At 33.5% G+C, this 20,197-nt stretch overlaps 2 protein-coding genes across 2 annotated transcripts in view; both read left to right on the forward strand.

The window, feature by feature from the left end:
- Positions 1-20,197, forward strand: part of LOC119679242 (NACHT and WD repeat domain-containing protein 2-like) — a gene marked incomplete at its 3' end in the record, with an annotated part of 30,821 nt that extends 10,624 nt beyond the window's left edge. Inside the window, 6 exon segments of the mRNA XM_038091474.1 lie at positions 11,253-12,177; positions 12,247-12,459; positions 12,617-12,831; positions 19,353-19,499; positions 19,568-19,868; positions 20,147-20,197. Coding sequence (XP_037947402.1) covers positions 11,253-12,177; positions 12,247-12,459; positions 12,617-12,831; positions 19,353-19,499; positions 19,568-19,868; positions 20,147-20,197 — 1,852 coding nt within the window.
- Positions 1,498-9,043, forward strand: LOC119679243. The gene is made up of 4 exons (XM_038091475.1): positions 1,498-2,139; positions 2,199-2,222; positions 8,721-8,870; positions 8,930-9,043. The coding sequence occupies exons 1-4, from the start codon at positions 2,027-2,029 to the stop codon at positions 8,955-8,957; spliced, it is 315 nt and encodes a 104-aa protein (XP_037947403.1). The 5' UTR covers positions 1,498-2,026; the 3' UTR covers positions 8,958-9,043.

Consider the following 20,197-nt stretch of genomic DNA (forward strand, 5'->3'; position numbering starts at 1 on the left):
AAAGGAAGACAATAGATTTTTCAAGTAGTGACACACTCATAAACTATGAAAAAGAATAAAAGTGCTTAGTCTGTTATATAATACATTTAGCTTATATATAAACAAAAACGTATATCCTTACATTTATTAGCACAACATCATGTATCCCAGCATCAAAGACAATTTTATTTAGTAGATAAATTATTTACCTTCATTACATTGCAACAACTTTGCAAACTTCGTAAATAACAGCTTAAAACTGAACTGCACTGAAACTTATAAACTACATTTGTAAAGTGTAGATACATACAAACGTACAGTTGCAGATACATACATTAACGTACATTGACGTTATAGTACTCGTGTATTAAACTGCAGCAATCATTTAACTAATACTGGCAGATTATTTTGATTCGTACTGCCTGATGTGTTGTTGGGTGGTGTATCTTGTAATGAACCCTTTTTTGGTTCGTTTAAAGCTGGGGTTGAACTCAGCCGTCCCCAAGGTCCACACAAGAAATTTATTTAGTGAGACCCCGTCACTTCTGATTGCTCTTAATTACAGATACCTAGGTTCGAATACCAATCGGAATCACAGACACAAAGGAATCACTTGACTGAAATAGACACAATATAATACCAGCACGCGTGACTGTTAAAGCTACGTGAGTGGTATTACAGGTCGCTGATCACACGCCCTTCCCTGTTCACTGTTAAAGCGCCCAGGGGCCGGAGACGTTAGGTGACTATTAAAGCTACCTATCGTTTCCGACACTATAGTATAGACTCACGTGACTATTAAAGCTACGTGAGTTATACCCCGTACAACCGAGATTCAGTTACTATTGAAGCCCCGAATCTTTCTTACCTGTGTCTCTCACTTGTGTCGTTGTGCTGAATTCCTACCTTGATTTTACACCGATCAGGAGAAGCTAGTTTGTGTTGAACTCTATCAAAGCGGTAGTTATACCTATGAGCCCTCGCTATTATACCTGTTTTGCTTTTATTTTAATAAAACACTTTTTTTTCAATTTATTCGCTCGTTTAGTTTTTTATTTTATTCATTAAATTTATTAATATTCATTTTATTATCAAATAAATAGCTAAATACAAATTTAGTTTTATTTTATTTTTTTTTTTAAATTAAGTACTCTTTACTCTACTTTAAGTCTTTACAATTTATCAAAAAAAAGTTTTAAATTTTTTTAAATTCATGTAATAACACATTTACTAATGTAATCCGTTTATCTTACTTGAAAATAATTTTTACATATAAAATTACAATTTATACGTACTCGCACTTTATCAATAAGAGTTTTAAATTTTATATATTAACACATTTACTAGTTTAATCAGTTTGTCTTTCTTAAAACAATCTTTTCGTGCAAAATTTTAATTTATGCGTACTCACAATTTATCAACAAGAGTTTTAAAAATTCAATTTCGATTGTTACAACTCTACTGGTTCAAATAATTTAATTTTTAATTTTTAAATAATTCTTTTGTTTATAGATACGATTTTACACTATTTCTGAGACTATTTAATTGTTTTTGATAATATCACCGCCGTCTTAGTTAAATAAATTCCGCTGCTGCTAACGCCAGGAGTTTTCCTTTTCACGACCGCACATAACCAGACAAGAGACCTTCTTCCAAGTGTACGCAACTTTTATACCGTCAACGATCAACGGTGCCAGCTGTTGGTACGTTAAAGTTCAACGACCGTTGATCGAAGCTCGTGAACTGATCCCTCTGCAATGCACCAGCGAAAGTCTAGCTTTAGGGCGAATTCTACTTTTCCCTCTCATGTGGAAGCTGGAACTTGTTCTTTCTTTAAGCTTCGCCCTAGTTCTACACCTTTTCCACAAAAGCTTTCTTCGTTTGACAGCTCGTGTTGTTTTGTTTTGATTTTGTTCTATTTTTTTTTACAACGTGTTGTGCCGGTGAACGTGTGTATTTAATTCTATTAATTAGAAAATTATTTTAAAATTATTTTATTTTCCAATAAAGTTCCAGCAAAATAGAACACCCAACGATAGCTCAAGATATGTGCATTATTGTTTTATTCAAATATATTTGTTATGCATTAACAAATAACTTTCATGCAAGTTCAGAATTTGTCAAATGCAAAAATGACGTCGCTGATGGCAGAGGATCGCGGTGAGTTGGTTAAGTTAATGTGCTTATCCGTACTTAACAAATTTTATTTTTCAATGCAGGAACCGTCGATTATATGAGTTCAAGTGAGTGTTTCTTGTTGTGTGTTAGGTGATCGTGTTGTGTTTAGTAGACAGCTATACACACGACGTTGTAACGATCAAATTTTAATTAATAAAATTTTGGCCGTTACACTCCCTCCTTTCTTTCAGGAAACGGATCTATACGGATGAGCCCACTTTTGGCTATTCTTACCAAACATACTTCACCATCTAAGGTGGCTTTAAACCGGTGTCTTTTGCCTTTCGACCACTTATCCAAATTGAAACCATGTCGCTGCAGGCGTGCTGCTGGGCTTACATCCACTCTACTTCCTACTATGCCGTCTGTACTAGTTATAGTCGGCGAGTCACATGCCTCTGATGTTGATCTGAGTAGTATTTTTGCCAGAGGAGGCGTGGGCGGACATTCCCAATTTCGTACCGCTTGCGGTATAACTTGTTCGTCGCCAGACCCTACTGGCGAGGCTGTTAATTCCAGAACGTCCTCAGTATCCCAGCTACATGAAGTGCACTGCAAGGGGCTAGATTTCAGTTCTGTTTCAGCTGCGTTCACGGTTTGCGCCATTTCTTCTGTATCGGTGTCTTCGCCGAATAACTCTATAAAGCGTACACATAGCCGTCGTCGTAATGTCTCATCTAGATCTGCCTTCTGTTTCCATGACCGGTGTATATTCGCATTTGATTTCTTCAACATCATGTTTTCGCGCCCAACCGTTCTTGCCATGCTAATACGTCTTTTGAACCTATTAAAGTAAAATTTATTAGTATGGAATTACCTCTGTTTTTTTAAAACCACTAATTATAGTATGGTTTAATACGACTAATATGGGCCGTCAACAACCTATCGGTGTCTAGATTACGCAATTTTACAATGACTGGTGACAGGAAATCTATGACTTCATATGGCCCCGAAAACTTTGGTGCTAGTTTTGCATTAAAGGCTTCTAGTGCGTTGGACAATGGTTGTGTTTTGTTTAGTACTAGAGAACCACACTTTGGCTGCCAATCCCGATGACGTAAATTGTAGTGACGCGCCTGATCTTGAGCCGCTTTCCCCATGTTTCCCTTCACTATGGCATATACATCTAATAGTTTACGCGCCTTTTCCTCTGGGGTTTCCATTGGCCTACCTGGGCCAGTCGTAACAGAGTCGTATAATGTATTCGGCATACGTAGCTCTCGCCCTTGGGTAACGAACGCAGGAGTATAACCGGTTGAGGCCGAAACGGAAGAATTTATGGCCAGCGTAATTTCTGGTATATACTCATCCCAGCGTCGATGGTCCAACTTTGAATTCTGAGCGATCATTGTTTTTATCGTCCTATTGGCTCGTTCAGTGGGATTGCCTTGCGGTGAATAAGGTGCAGTCTGTTGATGATGAACACCCAGTTCCTCCAGAAATTGCTTCAATACTTTGCTTGTGAACTGTGTTCCATTGTCGGTGACTAGAATTTTTGGTACTCCGAATCGAGACATAATATGTTCACGAAAGGCACGTCTTACTCCTAACGCTGTGGCATTCCTCATTGGAACAATTTCTACCCATTTTGAAAATTTGTCGAAAAACACAAGTGCCATCGTATTGCCCTTAACAGATCGTGGCATAGGACCGATGAAATCTGCACACACTGTCGCCCATGGTTCTTCTGGAATAGCGGTCAGCATCTTCCCAGCACTCATTTGTTGTGAAACTTTGTACTTTTGACAGGTATCGCATTTTTTTACATAATCTCTTATATCGCGATACATCCCCGGCCAATAATAGTTAGCCGCAACACGAACAATGGTCTTCTGATTACCTAAATGCCCCGCTGTGACACTATCATGACATTCATTCAAAACTCGAAGACGCAAATCACGTGGTACGCACAGTTTCCAGCACGGTTGGCCTTCGTTACTAAAACTGTTTGGGATCCGACGATATAACTGCTTACCTTCAATGATGTAATCAGGGTATTTCGCAGGATTTTCTTGCACCTTTTTCTTCAAACTTAGTAGCCATCCACAGTCACGATCACTTTCATCATTCGCATCTAGGTGAGCTAATATGGGTTGTGGTTGTCGGGACAGCGCATCAGCAATTACGTTATATTTTCCCTTTCGATATTGTATTTCAAAGTGATATTGTTGCAGTTCTAAAGCCCACCTCGCAATTCTACCCGAAGGATTATCAATGCTATTTAGCCATTTTAATGCCAGATGATCAGTGATAACTACAAAGTGGTATCCCTCTAAATATTGCTTCATCTTACGTACGCCCCAGACTATTGCCAGACATTCTTTCTCAGTGGTTGTGTAGTTCTTCTCTGCAGGATTTAGAGTACGACTTGCGTATGCAATAACCTTTTCTTCTCCTGATATTGTCTGCGTTAATATCGCTCCTAGCCCAAAGTCACTGGCATCTGTTTGCAAGATGAACTGTTCGTTGAAATTCGGACATGCTAAGACGGGAGCACTTGTTAGTTTCTCTTTTAGTTCATCAAACGCCGCTTGTTGTACTTCTGTCCATTGCCAACGCTTGCCCTTTTTCAGCAACAACGTTAGCGGTTGAATAGTACTGGAGAACTGCGGTACAAACCGGCGATACCACGAAGCGACACCGATGCATCTTCGTAACTCCTTGAGGTTACACGGGGGTGGAAGGTCTTTGATTGCAGCTATTTTTTCCGGATCGGTGTGAATGCCCTGAGGTGTTACTAAGTGTCCTAAGTACTTGATTTCCTTGGTGAAAAATTGACATTTTTTAATATTCAGTTTCAACTTCGCTGCTTTCAATCGTCGAAAAACTTCTTTCAAATTTGCCGTGTGTTCTTCCAATGTGCGTCCAATTACTATTATGTCATCCAAATAAGCAAACGCATGGGGTTCCATGTCGGGGCCAATGACACTATCAAGAGCTCTCTGAAATGTTGCAGGGGCCGAATGTAATCCAAAAGGCATCACTCGCCATTGAAACAACCCTCGTCCAGGAACTGTGAACGCCGTGTACTGTTTGCTGTCTTGTGCCATAGGAATTTGCCAGTACCCGCTTTTTAAATCCAGACTGCTAATATATTTTGCATCGCGGAGTTGGTCCAATATATGTTGAATACGTGGGATGGGATAGGCATCCGGAATTGAACGAGCATTGACCTGTCGATAATCAATGCACAGCCGCCAACTTCCGTCCTTTTTTTTTACTAAAACGACTGGAGAACTGTATGGGCTATGTGATCGTTCAATACAACCTTGTTTGAGTAGTTCGTCTATTTCATTATCCAACACTTTTTGCATCGCCGGGTTTCTCGGATAGTACCTCTGTTTGATGGGGCGATCGTCCTTCATTGTGATTGAATGTGATGCAATGTCAGAAAGTCCTTCCAATGTTTTGAATTCAGCTAACTCGGTTTCTAGGAACTTCTGTATACATTGCTCCTCGTCAAAAGTGGAATTTAATGAGACTGGACTCAAATTGGTCTTTGAGACTTGACCAAATTTGACAACATTTTCCCCTATACAAAACGTACTTGATGCTGTATTCAAAAAGTCCATCCCCAAAACAATATCATGAACCATTCCATCTAATACTAACAAACTCACCTGGTATTCATCTCTTCCCATTTGCAAGCACGTATCAATGATGTTATTCACATGCCGTGGTGAGCCATCAGCGAGCCGGACTACTACGTTCACGTCCGTGATGTTACCTGTAATACATGGTACTACGTTCGGACGAACAAAGCTTTTACTAGCACCTGTGTCAATCATGGCTGTGAGTGCTCGACCATGGATACTTATTTGTGCAAAGAGTCGATTATGTTCAATTATAAAGGGTGTTGTGCTGGTGCTGGATTTACGGCCACGTCTCGCCTTTCTGGAAGACGCGACCTTTGCGCGTTTCCCGATTGTTTACGACAGCAGTCAATAGTTCGCACTCCACGTCTCCCACACTGCCAACAGAATAAAACTCGTGGATTTCGACACAAGCGCGCTTGATGTCCAGATTGACCACATCGAAAGCATGCCGTTGTTAGATTTATAGGCTCGATGGCAGCAATTGTCATAGGTTTGACTCGTCGTTCAATCAGCATCGGTGTTTCTTTTGGTTTAAGATTTTTCTGTTCATTTCTTAAGGATTCAAAATCGCTAGTTAACGCAATGAGCTCGTCCAAGGTGTTAAACTCCCTGCGTTTGACATACATTTTGTATTCAACCAAACTGTTTCTGTAAAATCGTTCAAGTTTCTCGTCTTCATTTAGTTTTAGATGTCTCATTAATTTCTGTAGTTCCAGCACATACTTCTTAAACGGCTCTCCCGATTTCTGCAGTCTATTCCTTAGTTCGTCCTCCAACCGCTCAAAATACCGATGTGGCAGGAAAAACTTCAAGAAATCCATTTTAAACGCTTCCCAATGAATCCAGTCTTTCTTATTGTATCTAAACCACACCAAACCTTGTCCATCTAGTAACAGGGGCATTGTCCGAGGCAACATGTTCGTTGATATGGCATACAGATCCGCTAATTCTTCCAGTCGCTCGATAAACGTCAATGGATCGCTGTTGTCATCATACCGGATCGCCCATTTTCTGACCTGGTCAATGACGCTTGCCTGTGTGTTCCTTTGAGGAAGATACGAGTGTACATCACATTGCGGATGTGAATGTAACTGCCTTGCTGTTGTATCGTTGATCATGCTATGTCGCTCTGATGTTTCACTATATTCTCTGTCGCGTGTATATTCCATGTTGCTTTCCCTGTGTTACGAAGTTTGTTATTTACCGCCGCAAGTCTTACATTATTCCGTAGTATCCAGCCCGAATTCTCTGAGGTTCTTAAGTCATGTTTTCGTAAAATATAAAAAATATTTACGACCTGCCCATGTTAGTTGTGTGTATATCACCTCGTTATTGATATTGAAACAGTTGCTATTCGAGTCGTGAAGTGCTGGTCTCAGGGTCCCTGCTCGGGCGCCACTTGTAATGAACCCTTTTCGGTTCGTTTAAAGCTGGGGTTGAACTCAGCCGTCCCCAAGGTCCACACAAGAAATTTATTTAGTGAGACCCCGTCACTTCTGATTGCTCTTAATTACAGATACCTAGGTTCGAATACCAATCGGAATCACAGACACAAAGGAATCACTTGACTGAAATAGACACAATATAATACCAGCACGCGTGACTGTTAAAGCTACGTGAGTGGTATTACAGGTCGCTGATCACACGCCCTTCCCTGTTCACTGTTAAAGCGCCCAGGGGCCGGAGACGTTAGGTGACTATTAAAGCTACCTATCGTTTCCGACACTATAGTATAGACTCACGTGACTATTAAAGCTACGTGAGTTATACCCCGTACAACCGAGATTCAGTTACTATTGAAGCCCCGAATCTTTCTTACCTGTGTCTCTCACTTGTGTCGTTGTGCTGAATTCCTACCTTGATTTTACACCGATCAGGAGAAGCTAGTTTGTGTTGAACTCTATCAAAGCGGTAGTTATACCTATGAGCCCTCGCTATTATACCTGTTTTGCTTTTATTTTAATAAAACACTTTTTTTTCAATTTATTCGCTCGTTTAGTTTTTTATTTTATTCATTAAATTTATTAATATTCATTTTATTATCAAATAAATAGCTAAATACAAATTTAGTTTTATTTTATTTTTTTTTTTAAATTAAGTACTCTTTACTCTACTTTAAGTCTTTACAATTTATCAAAAAAAAGTTTTAAATTTTTTTAAATTCATGTAATAACACATTTACTAATGTAATCCGTTTATCTTACTTGAAAATAATTTTTACATATAAAATTACAATTTATACGTACTCGCACTTTATCAATAAGAGTTTTAAATTTTATATATTAACACATTTACTAGTTTAATCAGTTTGTCTTTCTTAAAACAATCTTTTCGTGCAAAATTTTAATTTATGCGTACTCACAATTTATCAACAAGAGTTTTAAAAATTCAATTTCGATTGTTACAACTCTACTGGTTCAAATAATTTAATTTTTAATTTTTAAATAATTCTTTTGTTTATAGATACGATTTTACACTATTTCTGAGACTATTTAATTGTTTTTGATAATATCACCGCCGTCTTAGTTAAATAAATTCCGCTGCTGCTAACGCCAGGAGTTTTCCTTTTCACGACCGCACATAACCAGACAAGAGACCTTCTTCCAAGTGTACGCAACTTTTATACCGTCAACGATCAACGGTGCCAGCTGTTGGTACGTTAAAGTTCAACGACCGTTGATCGAAGCTCGTGAACTGATCCCTCTGCAATGCACCAGCGAAAGTCTAGCTTTAGGGCGAATTCTACTTTTCCCTCTCATGTGGAAGCTGGAACTTGTTCTTTCTTTAAGCTTCGCCCTAGTTCTACACCTTTTCCACAAAAGCTTTCTTCGTTTGACAGCTCGTGTTGTTTTGTTTTGATTTTGTTCTATTTTTTTTTTTTTTTACAACGTGTTGTGCCGGTGAACGTGTGTATTTAATTCTATTAATTAGAAAATTATTTTAAAATTATTTTATTTTCCAATAAAGTTCCAGCAAAATAGAACACCCAACGATAGCTCAAGATATGTGCATTATTGTTTTATTCAAATATATTTGTTATGCATTAACAAATAACTTTCATGCAAGTTCAGAATTTGTCAAATGCAAAAATGACGTCGCTGATGGCAGAGGATCGCGGTGAGTTGGTTAAGTTAATGTGCTTATCCGTACTTAACAAATTTTATTTTTCAATGCAGGAACCGTCGATTATATGAGTTCAAGTGAGTGTTTCTTGTTGTGTGTTAGGTGATCGTGTTGTGTTTAGTAGACAGCTATACACACGACGTTGTAACGATCAAATTTTAATTAATAAAATTTTGGCCGTTACAATCTGAAAACCAGTAAACAAGAAAATACTCCTGTGATATATGACAACAATGCACAAATAGTCGTTCATCTAAATTGGCAATGACATTGCAAGGAATGGAATATGAGCTTTTGATGTATAGAAAATATTATTATTGTCACAGGACTTAGTGTTGAATGCAAACTTAATTTTATTAGCAATATTGACAAGTAAATAGCAGTACTATTCGAAGTTTAAGTAATGTAATAAGAATAAATCTATTAGTTTCAGGTTGGTGTGTCAGTTCGAATTTCTGCACAATTGCAACCATATTTTTAAGTATTCGCGTAACTGATATAAGAGCCAGTTGTGATAATAAAAAACTTCGCAAGAAAAACAACTAGAATTATATTAAACATTTACAGTAAAAACTGAAACATTCGTTTAATTGAAATTATTTTTTTTATTATTATTTATTCACTTGCGCCTAGTTAAAAATAAAAATTAATTAACAATATTTTTATGTCGGGGACTTAAATATATAGCTGTCATTAAATTAATTAATATGTAAAACGGCAGCCTCATGATACATTTTCAAAGGCCTTTACAACTTCTATTCAACTCTTTCAATCTCTAGCTTTGGTTTTCGACTCAATAGCTTCAATATCGGGTAAAATTATCTTTATCGTTATCATTATCTTTATCGGGTAAAATTTTATTTTTTATTTAATTTGACAGTTCTTAACGAATATAATCCATTGCACTTATAGTCTTTACATGAGTAAGTATGAGTACATCTAGAGATACCCCAGTAATTTTCTAATATAGTTTTTAGAATAGTTCTCAGACTCTAATAATAGGTAATATATAAAATTTTTTTAAATGTTATATTTCACACCTATTGGCGGCGACCAGTAGGTCACATACGTCTTTTATATGAAAAACATGCACTTCACTATTGAGCTCACCCTGAATATATCCAAACAATATTTGTGCTCAAACTCACATTAATTGAAGCAAACAATATTTAATATTTTTGGAAAGAATATTTATGTTGATGATGTATACTGAGAAAATTATTTATATAATATTAATAGTAACAAACAATTTCTGACTGTGCATACATCTAAAATATATGCATATATTTCTTTTTTATTTCACTGACATTAATAACCTTTTCTGTACAGTGTTCTCACTGTAATGTATTTGATCAAAATCTTAAGCTTCCTTAGCTTATTTGCATCTGAATAACTTCTTGCGTATAATACCTGATATTTAGGAACTATATTATGTCAATTAAGTTCCTGTTAATTTCTTTCTCCTTCCTATCCAACAAAAACAAAGTTTGAACTTTTGAATTTAAGTATTAATATTTTAAAGCAATTATCATAAAATCATGATTTATACTTGAAAATAATACTGATAATAGCATAAATTTTTTTAATTGGTTTTTAATGCGTTACTCTTAATAGCCTTTATAGTCCAAAAATGTAATATGCTTACCCAAAATGCACTGACACTCACTAAAAAAACAAATAATTTGGGTTTCAAAGTCTACCGAAACAAAATATGTTCTGTAACTTTAATGGATGATAACGTATGTGCCCCATGAGACACATCTATGTCAACATATTTTTTTTATTCAAAAAAAGGATGCCCAAACACAGAACATAAAAAATAATATCCTTTCCTCTTGTTTCAAAATTTTTTGAATATTTATTTTGTTGTTGTCGTTGTTGTTGTTGTTGTTAACAGACATGCTGTCTAATGTTGTTTTGACTCCCATGTCATTTTGCATATTTGTTGCCATACATTGTTCATTTTTTCTTTAATTTTTATTACTTGTAGCTTCCAAAAGCGGAAAACTTTTTAGGAACCTTAACAAACATGAAGCTCCACTTTTGTATTGACTTATTTTTAAAAATAGAATTATTCACATGTTTTGCATAATTCTTATTAGTCATTCTAGTTCTGATTTATGCTTTTATTTATGTTATATATATATTACTTGTATTTATAATTACAGCCTTATAAACAATTTTTATATCACTTTAAAAAATTTTGAGTTTTCTGTAAAATTCCACAAAGCATCGTTTCATTCTTCATTAATATTTTATTAATTAAGTAAGTTGATTAAATTAATCAACTTTTAATTTTTAATTTTTAGAAATGTATCTGTACAGTATTTAAATCATTGAAAAATACTCAATACAACTGAACTTGTTACTTTATAGGAAATTTTTCATGAGCATGCTACGCATTTACGCATACTTCGTGACCATCAAAATGCAGGCTCTTTAATATCATCAGAGGTGCCTACAATCATACGTCAAAATCTATTAGCAAATTTTCGGAATGGCAGTCGACATGCACCATATTTTATTTGCGGACCCCACGGAAGCGGTAAGAGTGCTTTAATAGTGGAGTTATATCGACAGGTCACTGAGTGGTTCAGTTCAAAACGAGTACATCGAGTTATACGTTTTGCTGCAGCTACTCCACGTTCAGCCTACAATTTAGAATTATTACGTGTTATATGTCAACAGATTTCTATTATTTTTAATATACCAGAAGGTTACTTACCAAAAGATGCATCCTTCGATCCGAACTATATAAATAATTGGTTCCAAAATTTATTACGACGTATTGAGGATATGAATAATGATGTTTTGTTTCTTTTTATTGATGATTTGCATTTATTAAATCCACTGGATTGCGATATTGTAGCTGCATTATCTTGGTTGCCCACTTCATTGCCATGGAATGTGCAACTTATATGCTCTACAACAACAGCTATAGATCAATTGAAATTCACACCAATGCAACGTGATCGCTTTAGATCGACAGAATTTCTTTTTGATTTAACAGTTGCTGAAAATCGCACTGAATTAAGGAAGCCAATTATGAATAACACAATTTCTGTTAGTGATGATATCGCTTTTGAGCAGTTTTTGGAATCACAATTTGATTATTTTGAGAAATTCTATGGAAAGAAGGGCTTCGGTCGTTTAGCTGCGTACATCACATGCGCTGAATATGGACTGACGGAAACTGAGCTCTTGGAATTATTAATGCCCACCGATGAGCCAGAGGCATTTGTCGAAACCGAACATGGAAACTTTAATTTCTCCACATTCAAAAGGATTCACAATGAAATGAGTAAATATTTAGTCATTTAAGCCTAATTAAGTGTGTAATTGAATTTTATTTAATTTTCTTCTACCGAAGGCTTTCTTTTGCATGACAAAATAATGTCCGGCAAAGTGCTTATACAGTGGCGACACACTTACTGTGCACATTTATCCCAACAGCGATACATGGATGCACAGAGTACACGTGCCATGCATATAGCCATTGCCAATATATTCTTTCAACAAGAAGGGGAGGATGCTGAAGAAGGTAGCAGTGAACAAGAAACAGAAGAAAGTGACAAGCATTCAGGTGAGTTAAATTGGATTAGCAAGTAGTAACAACGATATAGAGTATGTACTTAGAATACTTTTTGTGTCATTATTACTATTTTTATTTTTATTACTGTTCTTTTTGTTGCAATTCCATCTATGTCAACTTATCAACAATGAAAATAAATGTGTTATAGTAGTTAGTCAAAAGGAAAAGGATAACATCTCTACTGGTCGTAAATCATCATCACATCATAATGATGATACTTCAACGTTCTACAATCCAATTGCGGTTGACGTTTCGTATAGCATGCGACATGTTGAAGAGAGTTGGCATCACTTAATGCGTTCCGACGATACAGCCAAGTTCAAGCAAATTGCAGTATGCAACTTTGATTTTTTACTAGCAGCGGTGAGTACAGAACAAAAATAAAGGCTTTAATATACTTCATACATAGACCAGTTAAACTCTGTTATAATAAGATTATATATATACATTATATAGTGACAATAAGATAAAACTTTTATTTCAAGAGTAATTATCATTAGAAATTTAAATGTGCTGTAAAATGAATCATAATTAAAAAAAATTTCAATAGTAATATAAAACTTCTCATATGAATAAATTTAAATAAATTATTGCTTTTACGTATTAAGAAAATTCTATATAATTATTGTCATGTATAATTTTAGTATGAAAAAAGCGGCGGTAGTTCCATTAACAGCACCTTTACCTTTAGAACATAATATATTTTAGAATGAAATATCGATAAATGTATTGATTAACTCAAAATAGGTTCAAAGCTGTGAAGATATAGTTGATAGTTCTAGTATGGTATATGATTTCTATGAACATCAGTTGATATGCTCATCTCATTATCTTCAGGCGAAATCATTATATATACTGAACATTTTAAAATTACAGAACAAATATCACTCAACTACGATCAGAACAGAACAAAATAAAAGATTAGTTTAAAATTATTCGCATTATTCAAACAAGTATTGGTATGCTGTGTTATAGAACTTTTCTAGACTAAAAAGGAGCTAAATAACCAATGACATAGACATAGAGAGAAAGAATTATAATATTACTAAACTGTGTATCACTGCTTAACAGTCGCCAGAGGTCGACCCTTATATCGGTAGGTTTGTATCACTGCTTAACAGTCGCCAGAGGTCGACCCTTATATCGGTAGGTTTGTTTTCTCAAGTGTCTAACCTATGTATGTAATGAAGCCTAACATAGTTTACTTTACCTAAGCTTCAGATGAGTTCGGTTATCCAAAATAGTTGATTTAATTGGGTTAAATAAAAAATTGAAATAAAAACTTAACAAGTGCTAACCAACTGCACTTAAAATAAAAAAAAGAAATGTACGACAAATTGTCTATTAAGAAAAGACGCTTATTATAAACATTATTAGCGTTGAAACAATTTTATAATAATTATATATATTTCACATTTATATATATATTCATTTTACTTGTACATAACTTTTACTTGAGCTTGTTTTTATATACTTAAATGACCTAACAAAACATCGTTGTTGTATTAGAGTATGAAGGATTTATTGCCAGTGGCGACAATAATATGTTCAATAGCTATGGATTTCAATTTGAATGCTTCTTAACAGTTTCCTTTTAAACATTAAATTGGAAATGCGGAGAAAAGTTATATTTATATTATTGTAGGCTGTTAGCAGTAACTCCTTGTATCCATTCAGATATCAACTCCTTGTTTTTCTTGTTCCCTTTTTAACTATTGTCAATGTATTTATTTTTTAATTTAAGCTCTTTATTTTGAAAATACATTTTCCACAATATTGTTTTTGAAAAACTACAAATATTTCATGGGGACATTCTTACATTTTCATAATACATCATTTGTATCCTGTCCGCTAACAACAGCAAAAATATGTATTGTTGCTTTGTCTATTTACAATGGATTTTTAAGTTTTTCTTTCCATTATTAGGATTTTGAAAGGACTGTAATTACGCTTGTAAAGAAAAATGTTGTTTGTTATCGTTGAAGATAGTTCGCTCAAGATGGTGTCAATTGTTGCAGTAGAGAAGTACTCTATAGTACAATATAAAGAAATTCATTATTGTAACAAGCATGCAATTACAATGTCCACTCTTCTTCTTAACAAAATAATGCAATTATTATCACAACGTTCTTTGTAATAAAAGTTAAGCACAATCCTGCATCAAATGGGCGCATAGAGACATCGAAAGAAATTGTAGACTTAATTAATACAAATAATAACAGGAGAAAGGATTTAATTTTAAATGTTAACTCATTAAATTAGTTACTTTTTATAATAATAATCTATACAATAATCAATGGAGCACCAAGTCACAGGAATACAACAAACCTTCATCTTCGGATTATAGGTTGGAAGAGTAAATGCGAAAATCAATATGAATTCCGCACAAAAGTCTAAACTGTAAAACATTTCTGAGAGCAATTTCACCTGGTAATGGAATTTATAAATAATTGACACGATTCCAATTGCTCAAGCACGCTGATTTGACCAGTTATTACAGCTATTTTGTATCATTTTTTCCACCATTAAGGGTTTAAGTAGTAAACATTTTATATTGATTAGTACTAACAAAACTTACACAGCCCATCTAAGGTATACAGGCCATCTAGTATATACAAATTTAACATTGGTGGTTTTCAAGTCAAACTATCCAAATCTATAGCCCGATATATCGAAAAATGAACAATATTGAAAATGCTGCATAGCATAGTGGAAAAAGTTGATAAAAAGTTTACTTAAATTCGTTGTCAAATTGGAGGATCCAGAATATATAAATAGTTTTTAATTGTGTATATAATTCTGACACATTCTTCTACTTTATCAAATTATAAATTGGTTTACATATACTTTAATATTAGTATGAGACATTGCTCTGAAAATTATTTTACGGTTGTGTATTAAATTTTATATTAACTTCTTCAAAGTACAATCCGTAAATAATGGCCTGTTAAAGTTTTATTAAAAGGTTCTTTTATAACTGTAAAGTATAATTTATAGATTAAAAAGCAAATAATTGTAAATAGACGAAGTTGCTAAATTATTGACTTAACATTAGCAGTTCTCTTCTCTTTTTATTAATGTCTGAAGCACTTTAACTCAATAATAAATTTGACGTCTCGGGTAATCGACTACGATATATGATCCATTAAATTATAAATCATTCTGATGTATTGTGAATTTTTAAAATTAATGCATATTTTTAAGAAGTTATAATGATTTTAGAAGCATGTAAAGCGGTGTTAGCATGAATCTGTTGTTAATATGTTTTTTAACGCTTACGATTCTTAGGTGTTTGCTTATCACTTTATTACAAATATAGCATGGTGTTTTTAACAAAAGTTATAAAATATTATTCTAATAACTTTTCTTTATGGTATATGAAGTAGCTTTGCAATAAGTCACATATTCACAGAACAATAAACTATGTACACACCATAACATCATCCGTGACAAGCGATTGCAACAGTAATATTATGCGAAGATACCAACCATCACATCAGATTTTTTCAGTCTGATTTTTGTTTAAATGGGAAGTTGGAAAAATGGGTTTTCAGAAGAAAAAGGAAATTTCAACCGAATGCATATAGTGTCCCTGCAAATAATGAATATTTTGAGAACCTCAGGTATTGTATTTTTTTTGAAGTTATAAAATAATTGGGATACTATTGTTGGAAGTGCATATAGATGGAATTTAAAAGTTAAAAGTAAATAAAAATTTGTGTAGTTTTATTACACTTCAGAAGGAGTGTTACCTTATTTGAGGTACTTATTTACAATATTTACATTCAACTATTCATATGTTCGAACGCGATGTTCAAGTTGTTTATGTCATAGGTCAAGTAGCCGCCACAAATTAAAATTTTTTGATTTAAAACTGACTTTTTGAACACCCCAGGTTTATATATATAATCAAGGGGCACAATAAACCTGACGGTCGCAGTGCCACTTTCCTAACAATAATATATAATATAATCAACGTAATTAAACATTTAAATAATTATTTTTAATAATCAAAAAGACACAGCTTACAAACTTAGAAATGTTTTCAAATGTTGAAATTCATCTCAGAATTTTATCAAAATTTAAATAAAAAATAAAAGTTGAATAACAAAACACAGCAAATATTGATGTTAAATAATATGTAAAGGGCAAAACTGCAATGGCACAGAAAAGAACCCATAAAAAACGAAATGAGCATTGTGGAACTGAAAAAGTTTTCCAGTTATGACGGTTGTGTGCGGGCCTAAGCGAACGGTACGATTACACAGGAAGTAAGTTTTTTAATAAACACAACGCAATATCGTCTCAACAGGCCACGTTGCAATATTGCCACATAGCAATGCCAGCACAAACCAACATCAACATGCCTAGCCATGGACATAATCAAAACATACACAAGGATGAATGGGGAAGGCGTAGGTTTGAAAAAATAAATTTTAAAACTCAGCACAGACATACGTACACACCCAGTAACAAAGTCCATACAATTATTAACAAAGTTTTTTCTGCTGAAATAAAAGCTCACCTAGATTTTTTACGTCGGTTTTATCCTTTACCAAGTGTTTTTAATGTTTTTGATGTGCGGTAAAAAAATGCAAGAAACTAATATGGCACAAGGACACCTTCACAACGATTTCATGCATTTAAATTCAAAGCAAAGTTAAATAAGCAAAGGGAAAAACCTATACCAACAATAGCAATAAAAGCAATGAACCGAATGTAGTTCATCACTAAAGTTTAAATTTTTATGAGTTAACTTTGTTTATATGATTTTTCACTAACATTTTCAAAACCTTTTTTATGAGTTTTTATTTTAAAAGCAGCAGCAAAAATGTAGTGTCAAAAGGCGATTTTAATCATGACAAATTTAATGAAAAATAAAGCATAAAACTTGATAAGAATTGTAATAAAAATAAACTGTTTTTCATAATATCTAATACCGAAAAAGTTTGTTTATTCATTAAATTTATATGTCTCTTTTTTGTACTTTATACAAAAAAATTATTCTTAAAACATTTTCAAAAATGTAAATAAAATTGTTTGTTGTTGTGTAGCATTGACGATAGAATACCAACAATTGTACTCTATATTTAATGATAGATTTTAGTCTTCATCACTCATGAAATGCCATGACTTTAGCGACTGGTATCGTGTTTGCTAAGTGGGATCTGACTTATTTCTGCAGTAATTTACAGTAGGTGGAAATCATAGCCGTAGCAAGTCTCATGCAACCTACTAAAACTACTTTAAAAGTCAGAAATACATAAAAGATTCTTATCATCAGCAGACTATTCGTTTTATATAGTTTCACTATGGAAACTAGAAAAATCTGTAATAGTGGAAGTGGTCTATTTTGTTTGTATATAGCATAAAAATGTCATTTTTCAAATTATTAACGGGAAAACTTGTCCATTATTGTGTCTATACTTTCTGAAAGCATATTTAAATAAAAGTTGGTAAACCCTTAGAGATTTTTCACGTTTGAAATACTAATAAACTTAAATTTCCAAGATGTATTTTTGTCTATACGTTGATTATAATGAACTACTCCTCACTTAGTAAATTTAAATGAAGAACACGTTTAGCAAAGTATTTTATACATATCAACCAATAGAACTTAAGCAATTTCTAACAGCATTTAAGGACCTAATAATAGGTTTTAATTTTTTTCAGAGATTAAATCGTTTGAAGTCTTTTAATTGTGTCAGCCAAGATGTTTTATTTCCATCTTCTACTCAAGCAACTACAATAAACCTCTACCAGTTCTTCTTTCTTAAGTCCCCAATTCTGTAATAGTATACCCATTATTATTTTAAATAAATTTTTTATAGAAAATATTTATACTTTTGCTAAACAATTCCTCTGCGAAATTCTTTCATTATGGTGATACTATCAACTGCCGTCATTTTCTTAAATTCTTTTATTTTTTCTAGTTATTCAATTTTTTACGCTAAGTTGAGCACTAACTGCATGCCTATGTGGAATATATGATATTAAATAAATAACATTAAATAAAATTTCATCAAAAATGTAATATATGACGTATAGTGAAAATTTGTTGAACATCTTGTCCGGAACCATCACAGATGTCCGATCCATTAATTAGAGGAACATTTGGATCAACTGTTCTGAAGTTGATATAGATTATAAAAAAACATTACTTTTGATTTATATTCTACAAATTTATTAAATAATTTAATAATTTCACTATACATATTACTTTTAACGAATATTTTTCACAAAATCTAACATAAAAAAATTAAAATAAGATTAATTCACTAATTATGATGTCCTCAATTTTTTTTATGAAGGTAGTATAGTTAAGGAGCTTTTTGCAAGTTGTAGTTCTGGACTTGTTGAAATGAAATCATTTTACGTGATAAGAATATTTAGATATTTTTAAATGTTTTAGTGATTATTTTAATGATATTGTAAGTTAAATGATATTAGTTACATTAGCTGCTTTATTAGAGCTTGAAATTGAAGTTTCCATACCAGTACTTAAACTTTTAATCAATTCCTAAAATATGAAAATAAAATATTCAAAAACTTATCGTCTCAAAATATATTCATGTTAATGACTATTTAATAATGTACTGTAATGCAAGTTTGTAAAGGCAAATACCTCAAAGAAGTCATTGCATTGTGAAACTTTTTCGTTGTCAATTAAAAAGTATCTCAGAACACCAGCTGTTCAACTTGTCCAACTTTACTGAACACTGTCTTTACTTGAACTAAGAAGAACAGAAGAACAAGACAACACAGTTGCGGATTAAATTTGTTGAAAATTGAATAAAAGAAACTTCAAATGTTCATGTAAACTTTTTCGAAGTCACGATAACTGCCTTAAAGAACAATTTTTTTGTTTATTTTACTCAACTTAGGTTCAAACTGTATCTATAAGCTATTTACGTTGTCTGATTGAACATGTGCGCTGTTACTTACTTGATCGAGACATTGAACTCATTTACTACACGATACGTAAATCAAGTGATGTATTAACTCGTGATCCCATGCAATTAGGTTCGCAAGTAAGTAAAGAATCCTAACAAAAAAAGTTATTAATAAATTATAATTTAAAATTTTTTTTATTTTCCAGCTGATATCTTGGTTACGTCCCATTAGCGAACACGATGAAAACGATAATTCCTTGCTCAGCATCACAGTACGTTCGGCTACCGCTTGGTGTGATGGTTATGCAGTGCCACTATTAGTACCGCTTACGGGTTGGTTACCAGCGCCTTTACCTTCACAAATACGTACAATGACTGTATCAGGTACTGGACCTATACGTGAAATATGTGTAGCACCTTCTCGACAACATTTGATACTGTCCACAAACTCAGGTGATGTGCAGAAGTGGCATATTATGAGCAACTCTTTGGAATATATTTTTAAAGGTCAGTTTTTTAAACAACACTAACAATATCTTAACTGTGTGTTTTACTTGAGAATTCGTTATTAAAGAACCATTTGCTTCAAATTCAGCTATCACTGTGCTAACAAATAGTATTACTATACGTCACGTAGTGCAGTAGCCATTAAAAATGAAACATTGCTTTTATGACTACACGCGTTCCTTAATTTGCTCATTATAGTTTTTTTTATACTAATTAATTTTGTTGCTGATTTGTTAGAAATTTTCCTTAATATGTTGTTCTATATATATATATTCTAGGGCATACTGCAGCTGTCACGTGCATGTACGTCGCACCACAATCTGATATGC

The sequence above is a fragment of the Teleopsis dalmanni genome, chromosome 2 (assembly GCF_002237135.1).
Source record: "Teleopsis dalmanni isolate 2A chromosome 2, ASM223713v2, whole genome shotgun sequence".
NCBI lineage: Eukaryota > Metazoa > Arthropoda > Insecta > Diptera > Diopsidae > Teleopsis > Teleopsis dalmanni.

What these genes read in the sequence shown, in the direction of transcription:
- LOC119679243 (XM_038091475.1), top strand. Translation starts at nt 2,027, where the DNA reads ATGTGCATTATTGTTTTATTCAAATATATTTGTTATGCATTAACAAAT. An exon ending in CGTCGATTATATGAGTTCAA is followed by an intron (nt 2,223 to 8,720) that starts GTGAGTGTTTCT and finishes TTTCCAATAAAG; the next exon opens with TTCCAGCAAAATAGAACACC. An exon ending in GCTGATGGCAGAGGATCGCG is followed by an intron (nt 8,871 to 8,929) that starts GTGAGTTGGTTA and finishes TTTTCAATGCAG; the next exon opens with GAACCGTCGATTATATGAGT.